Here is a 12,946-nt window from a genome sequence, read left to right on the forward strand (position 1 = left end):
ATAATATAAATTTGTTCGATTTAAACTTAACTTTCCTAATAATATTCGAAACAAGTTTGTCGACCGTTGCCATCGGCGACAAAAATTGATAAATTTCGCGTGCAAAGGGTTTACAACGAACTCGTTTCGTGGACCCAAACTCTGGCATCGATCGCAACCGATCGATTATAAAACCAGTCGATTAACAGAACAGCGCGACAAATGCAAAAAGTCTAATCAGACATCTTTGGGAGGGATAATAACAATAATGGAAAATGATTCTTAAAGATTCGTAACAATAACAGAAATAATCTAATACACATAATCGCGATTACGTGTACATATACATATATAATAAATAAAAAACACTCAAGTTATCGGACTGTTCTGTTAACGACACTGACAAAACGAACGTTCTTCTCTCTATTGATTTTTCAGCCTCGATCGTAAAAAACTTGCATTTTTTTCATTAAATATCATTATGTCGCTCGCATTCGATTAACTTTTCTCAAATTTCATGCTTTAACCCTTTACACTCTTTAATAGACGGCAAATAAATGCATTTGTCGGAGACATTTCAAATCTCTAATAAAGAAAAAGTTGTAAATATTATTGTAAACGCACGATAATACTTTTTGGCAAATATGGCAGAAAGATGTATTTTTTTCGAGAGATTGGTAAAGCTTTTCATCGTTAAAAAATTTGGTTACGCGCGCGTTCTTTAAACGTGAGACTATACAGAGTGTCTCAAACAAAAATGGGGTGGTTTGTCGTTTAAAAATACCCTGAACGCGGACAAAATATTTCTTTTATTATTCATGGTCTTTGAATAGATTTGTTTAAATACAATCGTCCGTTGAACGTGATTTGTAATTAAAGAGATTTCAATTCATGGTTCTTATCTACTCATAATGGTATTCATGATTAGTAACAAAGTTACAATAAAAAAGTAACTCTGGGAATAATGAACATATTATTACAAAGTCGTAAACGGCTTGAACAACTAAAGATGCATTCTGAATTAAAATTTGGTAGTCTTCGTATCAGCTACAGCAGCATAAAGTACGGTAATCGCACCAGTAGCGGGCAATTTCTGGAAAATAAATAACAATTATTCTGTCCCAAGAATAAAGGATTAAATATAAATACATAACATAATGGTAACTTTAAATATAATGTAACCAAGTGGAATGCTATTTAAACCATAAAAATGTACGCAATTATACACTGAAATATGCTCAAATAAAAAATTATATAAAATTTCTATGTTCTACGTATAATTTTTTTAGTAGTTTTATATTAGTTCATTCTATTATATCTTTCTTCTGACTTATCATAAACTACGCTAATACAAATTGACGATAATGATACTCCAACTTCTTTCAAAAGAAAACAATTTAAAAAGAACACTATGTAAACAGCATAAATATGTGTATCAATTGGGCTTGTCATATCCCGCTGAAAAACCGCAGCAACAGAAATCGGCTTCTTGTGAACCGACCTGTATAGCAGCAATATTCGTATACAGAGATAAAAGAAAAGCCACTGCTTAATTCAGTGATTTGGTAAAAAATCAAAGAAACAAATTAAATATTACTTCCAAGAAAAAGAAAAATTTAAAAGTGTCTACTACTGGTACTTTCACCTTACCGCCATTAATTTTTGTTTGCTTTCATCGCACCGTATACTTTAAAATGATAGAACACACTAGTATCCTCTCTGACTCAAGAAATTCTGAGGGCAAAGGGTTAAATGCAATCAGCGCAGTCAACAGTTCACTGGAGTTACACATATAATTCATCGCGCGATGCGTTAGAGGCATTTACGCGAGACAATCGACAGAGCGTTTCATAAATATTACGTTATTATCAATGAAGGGAGGGTCTAGAGGCTCTTTGCTTTAACCTAGTTAGAAGAGCTTGCTCTCCGTCGTCCTCCGCCTTCGACAGCATCCCACGAAAGCTTTCCGACCTGTACTTATCCCTCAAGAACGTCCTTCTCTCCTCTTTGTACTTTTCTATCCTTTCTCTGCATTGGGGATCGCCCAGGTCCAAACCACCGAGGTTCTTCAAATGAGACTTATCAGAATTACCAGAGTTATTCGCGCTGGCACCAACGTTGGGTGTGGAGCTGTGCTGCGCGTCCTCTGTGGCCTGTTTCACGGGTAAGCACGCGTCCTCGGTCATTTTATTGAACTTGGCCTCGTCTAGTGATCGACTCAACGACGCACGAGTGGCTCTCGCGTGACGTGCCCTCAAACAAGGTGGCAAATGCGGTGCGTTGTTCACGGGTGGTTCCTCGGACTTTCCCCGTGCTGAGTCCAGTTCCTGTCGCATCTTCCGTTCGCGGACTATCTCTCTTCCAATCTCAGAGTCGAAGCTCCTTCTGTCCTTGACGCTCTCTGCTTCGTACCTTCTTCTAGGAGGTATGGACAGATCACCACCCATCATGCCTCCTGATAATCTTTGAAGCGCTAGCTCTTGCAGTATAGTTGCCGTGTCGCGAAGAACTATGGAATCGTCCACTGGAGAAGATGCGTTGGAGAACGTGCAGGACGAGTTCAAAGATGTTGTTTCGGATGCCCCCTCTGGATGATGCGCTATCTCGCTGGGTTCCGCCGCGCTCTCCGACGGGATCACCACTTCGATGTGTTCCTGAGGCTGGTTGCTTTTCACATTGGTACATTTCGAGTTCTCGTCGTTGCGCGGTGAGAATTGTTTGTGCTGTTGACTGGTCTTAGCCGGTTCCTTTGGTGAGACGTACTCGAAACTTTGGCACTTTTCTGGCTTCTGATTTTGACAACGTTGAGTATTATTGTCGGCAAGATCCTGGTTCTTATTCGACTGGTTGGCGAACGAACGACGATCGCTCTGGTACTGCGGTTTCGGATGCAACTGCAAGGAACGTCGGATATCCTGTTCCTTGAAATCTAGACTCCTCGAGCTGTGTTGAGAATTATCGAAGACTTCCTCGTCTTCGAGATCCTTCTTCGTTGGACCCTCGTTTCTGTTGAACGCTTTCGCGTTGTCCAGCTGATTGTAACATGCGGTGATCTCGTGCTCCATTTCGTTAGGTTTCTGATTCAAGCGAATGTCCGTCATGCTGACGGTACACATCTTCTCATTCCCGTTATCCTGGTCGCACATGGACGAGTGAACGATATTTGAGAAATTACGACCAGAATCGACCGCCCTGAAATTCACTTGACAATCGTAAGCCCCGGATGTCCTTTGCGCAGCGATGTTCTGTTCATCGAGTTCCCTGCTGTCGGACACGTCGAAAGTCATGCCCCCAGGCTCCTGAGGAAGAACAGGACTCTCGGTCAGATCGCTAACACCGATACAAGACGTGTCGGTGTCTAGGGTCGAGCCCATGGTGAGATCTAACGACGTCCTGGAAACGTTCTCCGACATTGATCGCAACTGTGGTGCGTCTGTTGCTATCGCGGGATTCACGGTGCCATCCAACGGATCCTTTGGACTGCTCGATTCGCTAGTAGGCGTCGTGATCGAACCGGTTCTCTCCACTATCACCCACTCGCCGGAATCATTAGTATTCGATACCATTTGCGGCGTTTCCGTGTTGGTAAACATCTTGTCGGAACTGTCGCAAATCACGAAACCGGAGTCTGGTAGATCCTCGATGGTTTGTTCATAGGACATAGAGGAATCGAGATCAGTCGCGCTGGACAATGGCAGTCCCGACAATTCATTTCTATGTGCGTTTGAATTCCCAGCCATAGCATCGTCGTTTTGCGAGCTCACGGACTTGCTGTTCGGTGTATCGTGTTTCCGTACGTCCAATGCATCTCTGCTGTCGGTGCGGGACAATTTGCTCTCATCCACAGGACACGAGCTCGATCTACTACCTCCGTCTTTGCACGGTAACGTAATTTTATTGGACTCTGTCTCGCTAAGGTGAGACGCTAGCCTATCACAAGGTGTCATCTCCTGGTCGACTACGTTCGATACTACTAGATTCGGTTTCTTCGAGGTTTTCTGAGCCTTGGCAGACTCTTTACCGCTGTACATATCTTCATGTTTGTCGTACGACATTATCCTCTCGCAGGATTTAGCGTTACTCTGTCCTTCTAAGTTTACAGATAACCTATGACTAGAGTCGGATGATTTATCGGAAGACACGCTAGTTCTGTTCAGTTTGTTCGCGTTGCCTTGCTCGTCGTCGATCTCTAACGGTAAAGTAAAACTTCGGAAACTTATTCTAGGACTGTTGGCTGGTATAGGTGATCCAGAGTGCGGGGTTCCGTGTAATGTGGCAGGTGTGAGCGGTGTTGAGGCTTCGGACAACAGTGGAAGGTATCCTGGCGTAGGTAAGGGAGACGGTGTATCCATACTGTGAATGTCTGCGGATACCATCACCTGTGAAAATATGGTAAATTTGTTTATAGGCTGCATATTATATAAATTACACATAAATATATAGATCGTTAGTAGCCGTTTTGTGTACTAACGAAACAGCTCCCTACATGCAATCATATACAGGATGGGGAAAAAGTATGGAAACCCCTGGACATCTCGTGAGTTTAGTGATAAAACAAAAAAACAAAAGTCGCACCTCAGGTAACTTTCAACGAGGAATCCAATGCTGACTTTACATTTGATCTTGAACCTCATTTTCAAGGTCAATTTGTTTAATTTTAATGGGAACCCCTATTTTCTATGCCGGAATCGAAAAAAGCGGACAATTTTACGTTTGGATATGTACTTAGGTCTAGGGTTAACGTAACCCCTAAGTCGCGTTTATATCATTTACATCACATCGAAAAATACGTTTTGTCGATCAACAGACTCTTGATATCGCTTACCTCGCTCACACACCCCACTCGCATCACATTGTCGCTTCAGTTGCCAAGATCTCCAGACTTAGCACCTTTGGACTACTTTTTGTGAAGTTATTTAAAAGATCGGGTGTACAAAAGTATTCCAGAAAACCTTGAAGAATTAAAAGGCAGAATTGTTCAAGAAGCTAATGCCATTCCAAAGGAAGTGATTCGAAATGCAGTTCAATCATTTTACAACAGGATTGGTTACTGTTCGGAAACGAATGGAGAGCAATTTGAGCATCTGTTGTAAATTAACTCATCCATTGTTAAAGCACTCCAATATGAGAGTCGAGAGATTCCTTCGAACAGATTCCTTCTACGTTCGCATCGTTGTTCTTCGGTTACGCTAAAGGCAAGATTAGTGGCCACGTTAACCCTAGACCTACAGTACATATCCAAACATAAAATTGTCCGCTTTTTTCGATTCCGGCATAGAAAATAGGGGTTCCCATTAAAATAAAACAAATTGACCTTGAAAATGAGGTTCAAGATCAAATCTAAGGTCACCATTGGATTCCTCGTTGAAAATTACCTAAGGTGTGACCTTCGTTGTTTTTTTATCACTAAAGTCTAAGGGTTTTCATACTTTTTCCCCACCCTTCATATTATACAATAAATGAATTTTAACACTTCAGGACTAAGTATTCGTTTGGTACATTATATTTTGTATCTTGCAACAATGCTTATCCATGAAAGGGTGTACTATTAGAAGATAAGCGGAAGCAACATATAGTGGGTGTAGAATGTATTCGTACACCGATCAATTTCCCAAAAAACTTTTGTGTGAAATTGTAGTTTCTTAACTTCTTTTTTTATAATTGTGGGAGACGGATAACCACTGTACGAGGACTAGAACAAAAACGTGTCCTCGCACAGCTGATAAGACGCGCACGCGAGCCGTTGGCTAATATCGACGGCACCAAACGTCGACAAGACGTTTAGGCGTACGACAGGTGAGTCACCGGCGAGTGCGAAAGTGAGAGAAAGAGAGAGAGAGAGAGAGAGAGAGAGAGAGAGAGAGAGAGAGAGAGAAATAACTGCGAAAACGTGTATATAAACCGCGAAGGTTTTACATTTTGTAAAACTGCGAGCAGTGTAACGAGAATTATTTAGTTTACGCATTTTTGTTAAAATAAAAATTACTTTACACCTAAAAACACGTGGGAGAACTGTATTAACCGGCATAATTAAATAAAATCCCTACATAATCAATGATATTTTACATATTCTCAGGAACCTCTAAAATAAAGATATAGTCCACACAACATTTACTAGTTAATATAATTTGTGACATTAACAAAAAAATGCGAAAAGTGGGCAAAAGTATAGAAGCAACAAGTATTTGTACAATTCTTATGACGAACTATTTATAGTACAGTTTGTAACATAATCACATTACTTTATTGCTCTGTACGAATTAGGAAACATCAAATTTCCACTAAAGTAGTTTTAAAAATGGCTCGTATAGAGGAATTGAAGAAGATCCCACTTCGAATAACTAATAATTTAGTTAATTTAACGCTTAGAAGAGTTGCAATAATTATAAAATCAAAAGGAAATCCCACGAAGGAAGTATTATATACTTGAAAATTAATGTACATTTCTTTTTTTAATGAATTTTCAAAAATTAAACAGTTGTGCGAATACTTATTGCTTCAATGTTTCTATCGATTAATTGTTTTTTTTTTTTTTTTTTGTAATTTCGTAACTTACATAAATAGCTATTTCTTTTTCTCTATCTATTCTACAGATTTCCGAGAATATGTAAAATGTCATTGTTTATAAAAAAAAAATATATATATACAGGGTGTTCCAAAAATGTTGTAACACCTTAAAATGGGTGGTTCGGGAGGTGATTTGAAACAACTTTTTCCTTAGCGAAAATGTTGTCCGAGGCTTCGTTAAGGAGATATTAAGATAAAAGCTTGACCAATCAGAGCGCGCATATACCGTTGGAGCGGTCGCGGTAGCGAAGGCTACGAGCTAAGCGGCCGCGCTTGTACGCGAACAAGTGACTCAACGTGTTTTCCGTTAATATCTCCTCAACGAAGCCCCGGACAACATTTTCGCTAAGAAAAAAGTTGTTTGAAATCACCTCCTGAACCACTCCTTTCAAGGTGTTACAACATTTTTGAGATACCCTGTATGTATACATGTCGAATTGAGTAACCTCCTCCTTTTCGAAGTCGGTTAAAAAAATAAGTTAATAAACTACAATTTTACATAGTTTTTTTGGAAATTGTTCGGTATACGAGTACTTTCTACACCCACTGTATTAATCCATATAAAAATTGGACATTCTATATTCCACGAACCAACAAATTATTAATATCAGATTACACGTCCTTCAAAACAAATTAAAATTGATCTCATACATCATGTATATCCTGTCTTCAAAAGTATCCAACATTTACCTGATCAGGACTTTGGCTATCGATGAATCGCAACTCGACGTCGCATTGCAGTCTTTCTTCCAAGCGTGATCTCTTTCTCTTCGATCCACCGGTGGTAGCAGTGTTTTGCGTTCCCTCGGTCCGTTGCCGTCGCGGAGATGCTTCTACCGACGCAACGCCTCCGCTCTCCTCCTCCGAGAACATTCGCATTTCGCGTTCCTCCAGATCGAAGTTGAGCTGTATCTCCGATAAATCCAAGGGCGATGCCGCGTTCGGAGCGTCCGCCAAATGGTCGAAATACGAGTCGTGGGAGACCGACCGACTGTGCCCACAGGGTCTGGGCGGCGGTGGTCCTAGCAGAGGACCAAGACCGTCCTCGCCGTCCAAACTATCAGCACTTTTCACGGGTCTTAACCGTCGTAAGGAGTTTAAGGAACTTGGCACCGTTTCTGTTTGGGGTGGCGTGCCAACTTGTCTCGGTTTTCCTCTGGCACCCAAGCCACCTCTACCGAACAAAGCTCTCCAGTTCAACGAGGGTGAACGTTTCGAGCCATTTCTTTTCCGTGGCAACTCTATGACCGTGTGGTACTGTAATGGTAACCCAGCTGGGCCGGCGCCCACTTCTATATAATCCGGTTCCCCTCTCAGACTTCTGTTTCGAGCCTCCTCCAGGCTGAGCAATCTCGCGGGCGTCGTGATCGCCAATGATTTTGGCCTACCGACCGGACCGTCCCCGAAAATTAATTCCGCGTAACAAACTAAAAACTCCGTAACAACCGCTTGTACGCCGACGCCCTGCAAGGCCGCTACGCCGCCGACTTCCAGTTCCTTGCACCTCAGGAGATTCGGTGCCCAGACAATGGCTACGTTCCGTGGCGTCATACCGGTCTCCGCGCCGCGCGCTGCGACTCTCACTAAGTGGCGCATAAGATACTCTAAGGTTCTGAAAAAAGACGATATTTAACAATTAACTGTTGGCCTGTTTATAAATAGGATAACTTAGGGCTATGTATTCTGTATCAGTATTGTTCCATAATTTGGTAGCGCTTTTATTTTCATTTTTATCTTCCTACGGTTTGGACTGTTATTTGGCAAAGTGTGCACACTGCTCAAAATCATTGTTATTATTCTACAAGCTTATGTTCATAGTTTTTTTAAATAATCACATTTTTTTCAAATTTCAAGCTTCTAAAATGGACTTTCCAGACCGTAAAAGTAATCATTTTCGACATCTGTTCTTTCCATTTTATTGGGATCAAGCTCGGCGATTTTTGGCAAAATCACATGAACAAAATAGTTGGTAGATAGGAGAAAATCGTAAACAACGACGAAGAGTATATAATTATTGGTATGGTATTATAATATTGTAGTTTACAATAATTAATCTAGGCTGTAACTATACTGTATACCAGTAATTCCCAAAGTGGGCGCCACTACCCCCTAGTGGGTCCTGCAGCGATTAAAGGGGGCGCTGATGGCCAATGTGGGCTGTAATTCAAAAGTTCTTAATTGTATTTCCTTCGTCATATTTAGTGGAACGTGGATTCAGTGCGGTAACCAATTTATTAACAAAAAAAAAAAAGAAACCAATTGTAAATAAACAATCGCGGTGATTTAAGAATACTGCTGGCGAAAATAGAGCCGAGGATTACTACATTGTTAGCAGCACACCAGGTTCATCCTTCTCATTAAGATGATTTCCAATGTTTTAACTTCGTTTTGTATTACATTCTATTCCGAGTTCAATAAATAGTTTCATAATTTCAAAGTTCAATGTTTCTAATTTACGCCTTCCTTTACTATATTTTACGAAAAAGGTAGAAACATTAATACATATATATTTCGTATTAATTGTTATTAAAATATGAAAAAAAATTAATTTCCAGGCGGCGCAAAGTAATATTTTTTCTGGAAAGGGGGAGGGGTAGGACAAAAAAGTTTGGGAACCACTGCTGTATACTGTATACTGTAACTAGGACTGTACAAAGACAACCAACAATACAGTTCCATAAATTCCAGGAGGTGAACACTGAAAAAGCCTACAAATAGACTCTCGATAAATAAAGTGTGAATGGTTAACTCTCAGGTGTTGAGTTTAATTTAAGCAGTTTATATGTAAAAATATGAGAATTGAAATTGGTAAAGCCATATACAGGGTGTTCAAAAAAAAGCATTCAATATTTATATGGTGTATAGGGTACACTGTACCGAGTAAAAAAGCTTTAGTAAACATAGGTCCAAAGGTCAACCGTTTCTGAGATATAAACATTTTTGTTTGCTAGTATCATGATTGACTTACTTGCTTCCATCGCATGTGATGTTTATGTCAGTGTTTATAAATTGCGTTCTGAATGTTTCCATTCAAGCGCCGACACTTTCGTCAATTTCGTGTACAGAAATGAGCGGTGGACACGTGGAAAATCTTCTATAAATATCGAAAATCCAGTATCAAGTCAATTATGATACTAGCAAACAAAAATGTTTATATCTCAGAAATGGTTGACCTTTGGACCTATGTTTACTAAAGCTTTTTTACTCAGTACAGTATGCCCTATACACCATATAAATATTGAATGCTTTTTTTTTAACACCCTGTATAATCAAGAGGAAAGGAAGTTTTTTAAACGGAGAGGACTCTGGTGTCCTGATGATGAAAATTGTTAGTCGAATCGGAATAATACATTCCTATATATTTTTACCTATAGTGAGGTGGTGGTAATTTCCTAACGGTGTCCCTCATCCGCCTTAACCTCTCTGCATCGGTGTTGGCCTGAACCGCGCTTACGAAAGTAGAATAAAGTTGGTATGTACAAAGTGGATTCGGTAGTTCCCTGAAGTACATTTTCAATAACGACGCCACCGAATGAATGTCTTGTAGAATACTTTCATCGGAATGCAATGCAGGAACACGATCCTCGTCGAACGCGTTTCGTAATCTTTGAATGTTCGATGTCACGCCGCTTAGACGGTATATGCCATCAACCAAGCCGTGATTCTCGATGAACTCGGCGCAGCACGTTAAAACAGTGGGCACTGAAACAATAGTGACACGGTATTAGAAGATCAATGGATTTTAGAGAAGTTTGCAAAATTGGTGCTTTCCAATTGCAATATCCTTTAGATACTTTCGTATACACGACACTGCACGTCCGTACTCAACTCGAAGATTATTAATCGGTTGTGTAAACTTGTATTTTATAGTGATAGTTAGTTGAAAATTAGTTAGCGTGGCAACTTGAGATTAAATTGATATTTGGAGCGTCGAATGTTTGGCACTTTTTTTTTATTAAAGACAAAAGATACAGATAATAAAATTAAAAGTATTAGTATTTTTCTTAGTATTCATGAAGACGAATACTACTGTAACATTGCTTTGATTGATGATAAATATTACTACAACACCTAAAATACCAATGACTTGACATAAATGGAACAGTATCAAGTAATTCTAGCTCTACTTGACATCATAAATATTACTTTGCTACAATTAAGTCGTGGACTACACTTTGTCCATTCTGGTGTACATATGTGTCCAGATGTATTAACCCTTTGCGGTCGTATTAAATTTAGGCATGGCTATTGTACTGGTTGGAATTAATTTTCGAGGAACGAGCAGTGATACATAATATGCAAGCTTATGAAGGATAAACAAGATTTATTAATTCTTTTGTGGACTTTAGATATATGTTTACACAATAATGTGTTTTAATGTAACGTTTTTATGTAAAAATTATATTTTATAGTTCTCCATCATGTGGTATCTTTCGGTAACTTCTTCTTGCCATTTTGGAGTATTGTTTTGTGGAATATTTTAAGAAACCAGAATGCCTAATTACACTTAAACACAATTTGTAAAATATTATTTGGAATTCTACCAAGTATTTTCGACTATTTGGTATTTATTACAATCTATTACAGAAAAAATAACAATGTTCAATATATTTGTCTTTGAAAACTTTAACATGTAGATATTTCACCCACTGGTTCATATATTCTTGTATAACTTAATATAATTACTAACGATCTTCTCATTAATCTTTCCATTAATCTATTATTACACTAATATCTTAGAATCTATTAATATTGTCTAATGGCTTAAATCTTTTCAGTTTGCGGAATACAATATAAGATTAGTATGGTTCTTTGTTGTGGTGGTTGAGAGCAGACATGTAACCGGAATGGTAAAAAAAGTTTTGGTGGTTGAGAGTAGACATACGACCGCAAAGGGTTAAACAATTGGAAAGCACTCTATAATGTACGTACCATCTTGACCAGAGTTCAAGAGATGTTCCCCTAAATCACAACCAAATACGCGTTCCCTCAAGATTCCTGACTGTTTCAATCGCCTCCTTGACGGCCTGTTCAGTATAAACGACCTGAAAAAGGCGATTAGTTTCCCGTGTTTTCTAAGCACTGGTTTCACGGGTAACTTCGACCTGACAGTCGTCGACACGGTCAGATGTCGTGGAACTTTGTCCCCAATTACAGCCACGCATTCGGCTGGAAAGAACCCAACAGCGAAGCCATGCTTTCCACGCCACCATGTGCTTTCCCCTGGCGGAGGCATGTCTATTACAGAAATCATGTCTCCAACCTGTAATCAACCAATGCGTTTATGTTAAATTGCTGCCAATATTTCTACATACACTACATAATACACTGCTCAAAATAATGGAAGATCAGTCACTCAAGTGATATATTACTCATAGGTTCAACACACTATATAAATCAGACATTCATTAGAAGAATTACTGCCATATGGGGTTACTTGCATTATTTCGTTACTTAGCCGATTTTTCTGGTTTTCTGGTTTGTGCGTTAATTTTAGAGCGTAGATATCATCGTACCTTGTTTACTGTGACATTAATAAACGGTAACAAAGAAAATTGAGCTATTTCCAAATTATTTTTGGTAACTATAACATTTGTCTTCTTATTCGAGAAAAGATTCAGTGCAAATCGTCACTTATAATTGCTAAAATGATTACACATAATTTGTTTACTTATGATATTATAAAACTACATATTGTTCTTAAAATCATTCATTGTTTTTCCGTGAAATATTTATTTTTGTTATATGCTGCAAGTATTGGATACTTGTAACACTGATTTCTTTTTCATTTATATATAATGCAATATATTAACATTTAATTATCGTCGGAACACAGTTCTTTTTTGTTTTATTCGATTAATAAAATATGTCGAGAACGTACAAAAGGATCTGGGGGAACCAAATTATTTCATAGAAATACTTCAGTAGGTCATTTAAACGCTTTCAAACAATCATACTTGCTATATTAAACAAAATAAATATCTATTACAAGCACACCTACGTTATTATCTCCAGGAGAAAAACTGTAACAGATACAACTTTCAACTTTGTGTATTTCTATCCTAAACTTATAAGCGTAATAATATTGTACCTATTCATTTTTGTTACAGCCGTGCAATGCATGTGTAGCGGTGGTAGCCATATCGCTGGCTCCCCCTACAATTTCTAGTTGTACGTTTCTTGTAACAGAGAGAACGAAGTCTCTGAGTTCCTTTATGTATATTAACAATTATACTACATATATTACATCAACATAAACCTCTGTGTCACTTTATTCCACTCACGCCTCGATTCCTGCCATCAATTTTTCATCTAAATATCTTCGATATCATAATAAAGTGAAAAAGTGTTGTAAGTAACGCTATTTGACAGTAAGGGAGTGGACTCCCGTGCCTTGTAT

General features: G+C 38.8%; 1 protein-coding gene across 10 annotated transcripts in view; it reads right to left on the reverse strand.

Moving 5' to 3' along the window:
• Window positions 1-767: 767 nt before the first annotated feature.
• Window positions 768-12,946, reverse strand: part of LOC128884699 (rho GTPase-activating protein 32) — a 238,015-nt gene continuing 225,836 nt past the window's right edge. For 8 of the 10 annotated variants that reach the window (XM_054138271.1, XM_054138272.1, XM_054138269.1 and 5 more), the window contains 5 exons: window positions 11,479-11,809; window positions 9,915-10,248; window positions 7,237-8,158; window positions 1,885-4,358; window positions 768-1,072 (listed from right to left, as the gene is read on the reverse strand). In XM_054138271.1, coding sequence (XP_053994246.1) covers window positions 1,027-1,072; window positions 1,885-4,358; window positions 7,237-8,158; window positions 9,915-10,248; window positions 11,479-11,809 — 4,107 coding nt within the window. In that variant the 3' untranslated portion in view covers window positions 768-1,026. Of the gene's footprint in view, window positions 4,359-7,236; window positions 8,159-9,914; window positions 10,249-11,478; window positions 11,810-12,946 lie in introns of all 10 variants that reach the window. The other 2 variants (XM_054138277.1, XM_054138274.1) reach the window with 2 other exon arrangements.

This window comes from Hylaeus volcanicus, chromosome 2 (genome assembly GCF_026283585.1).
Source record: "Hylaeus volcanicus isolate JK05 chromosome 2, UHH_iyHylVolc1.0_haploid, whole genome shotgun sequence".
Classification (NCBI taxonomy): Eukaryota; Metazoa; Arthropoda; class Insecta; order Hymenoptera; family Colletidae; genus Hylaeus; species Hylaeus volcanicus.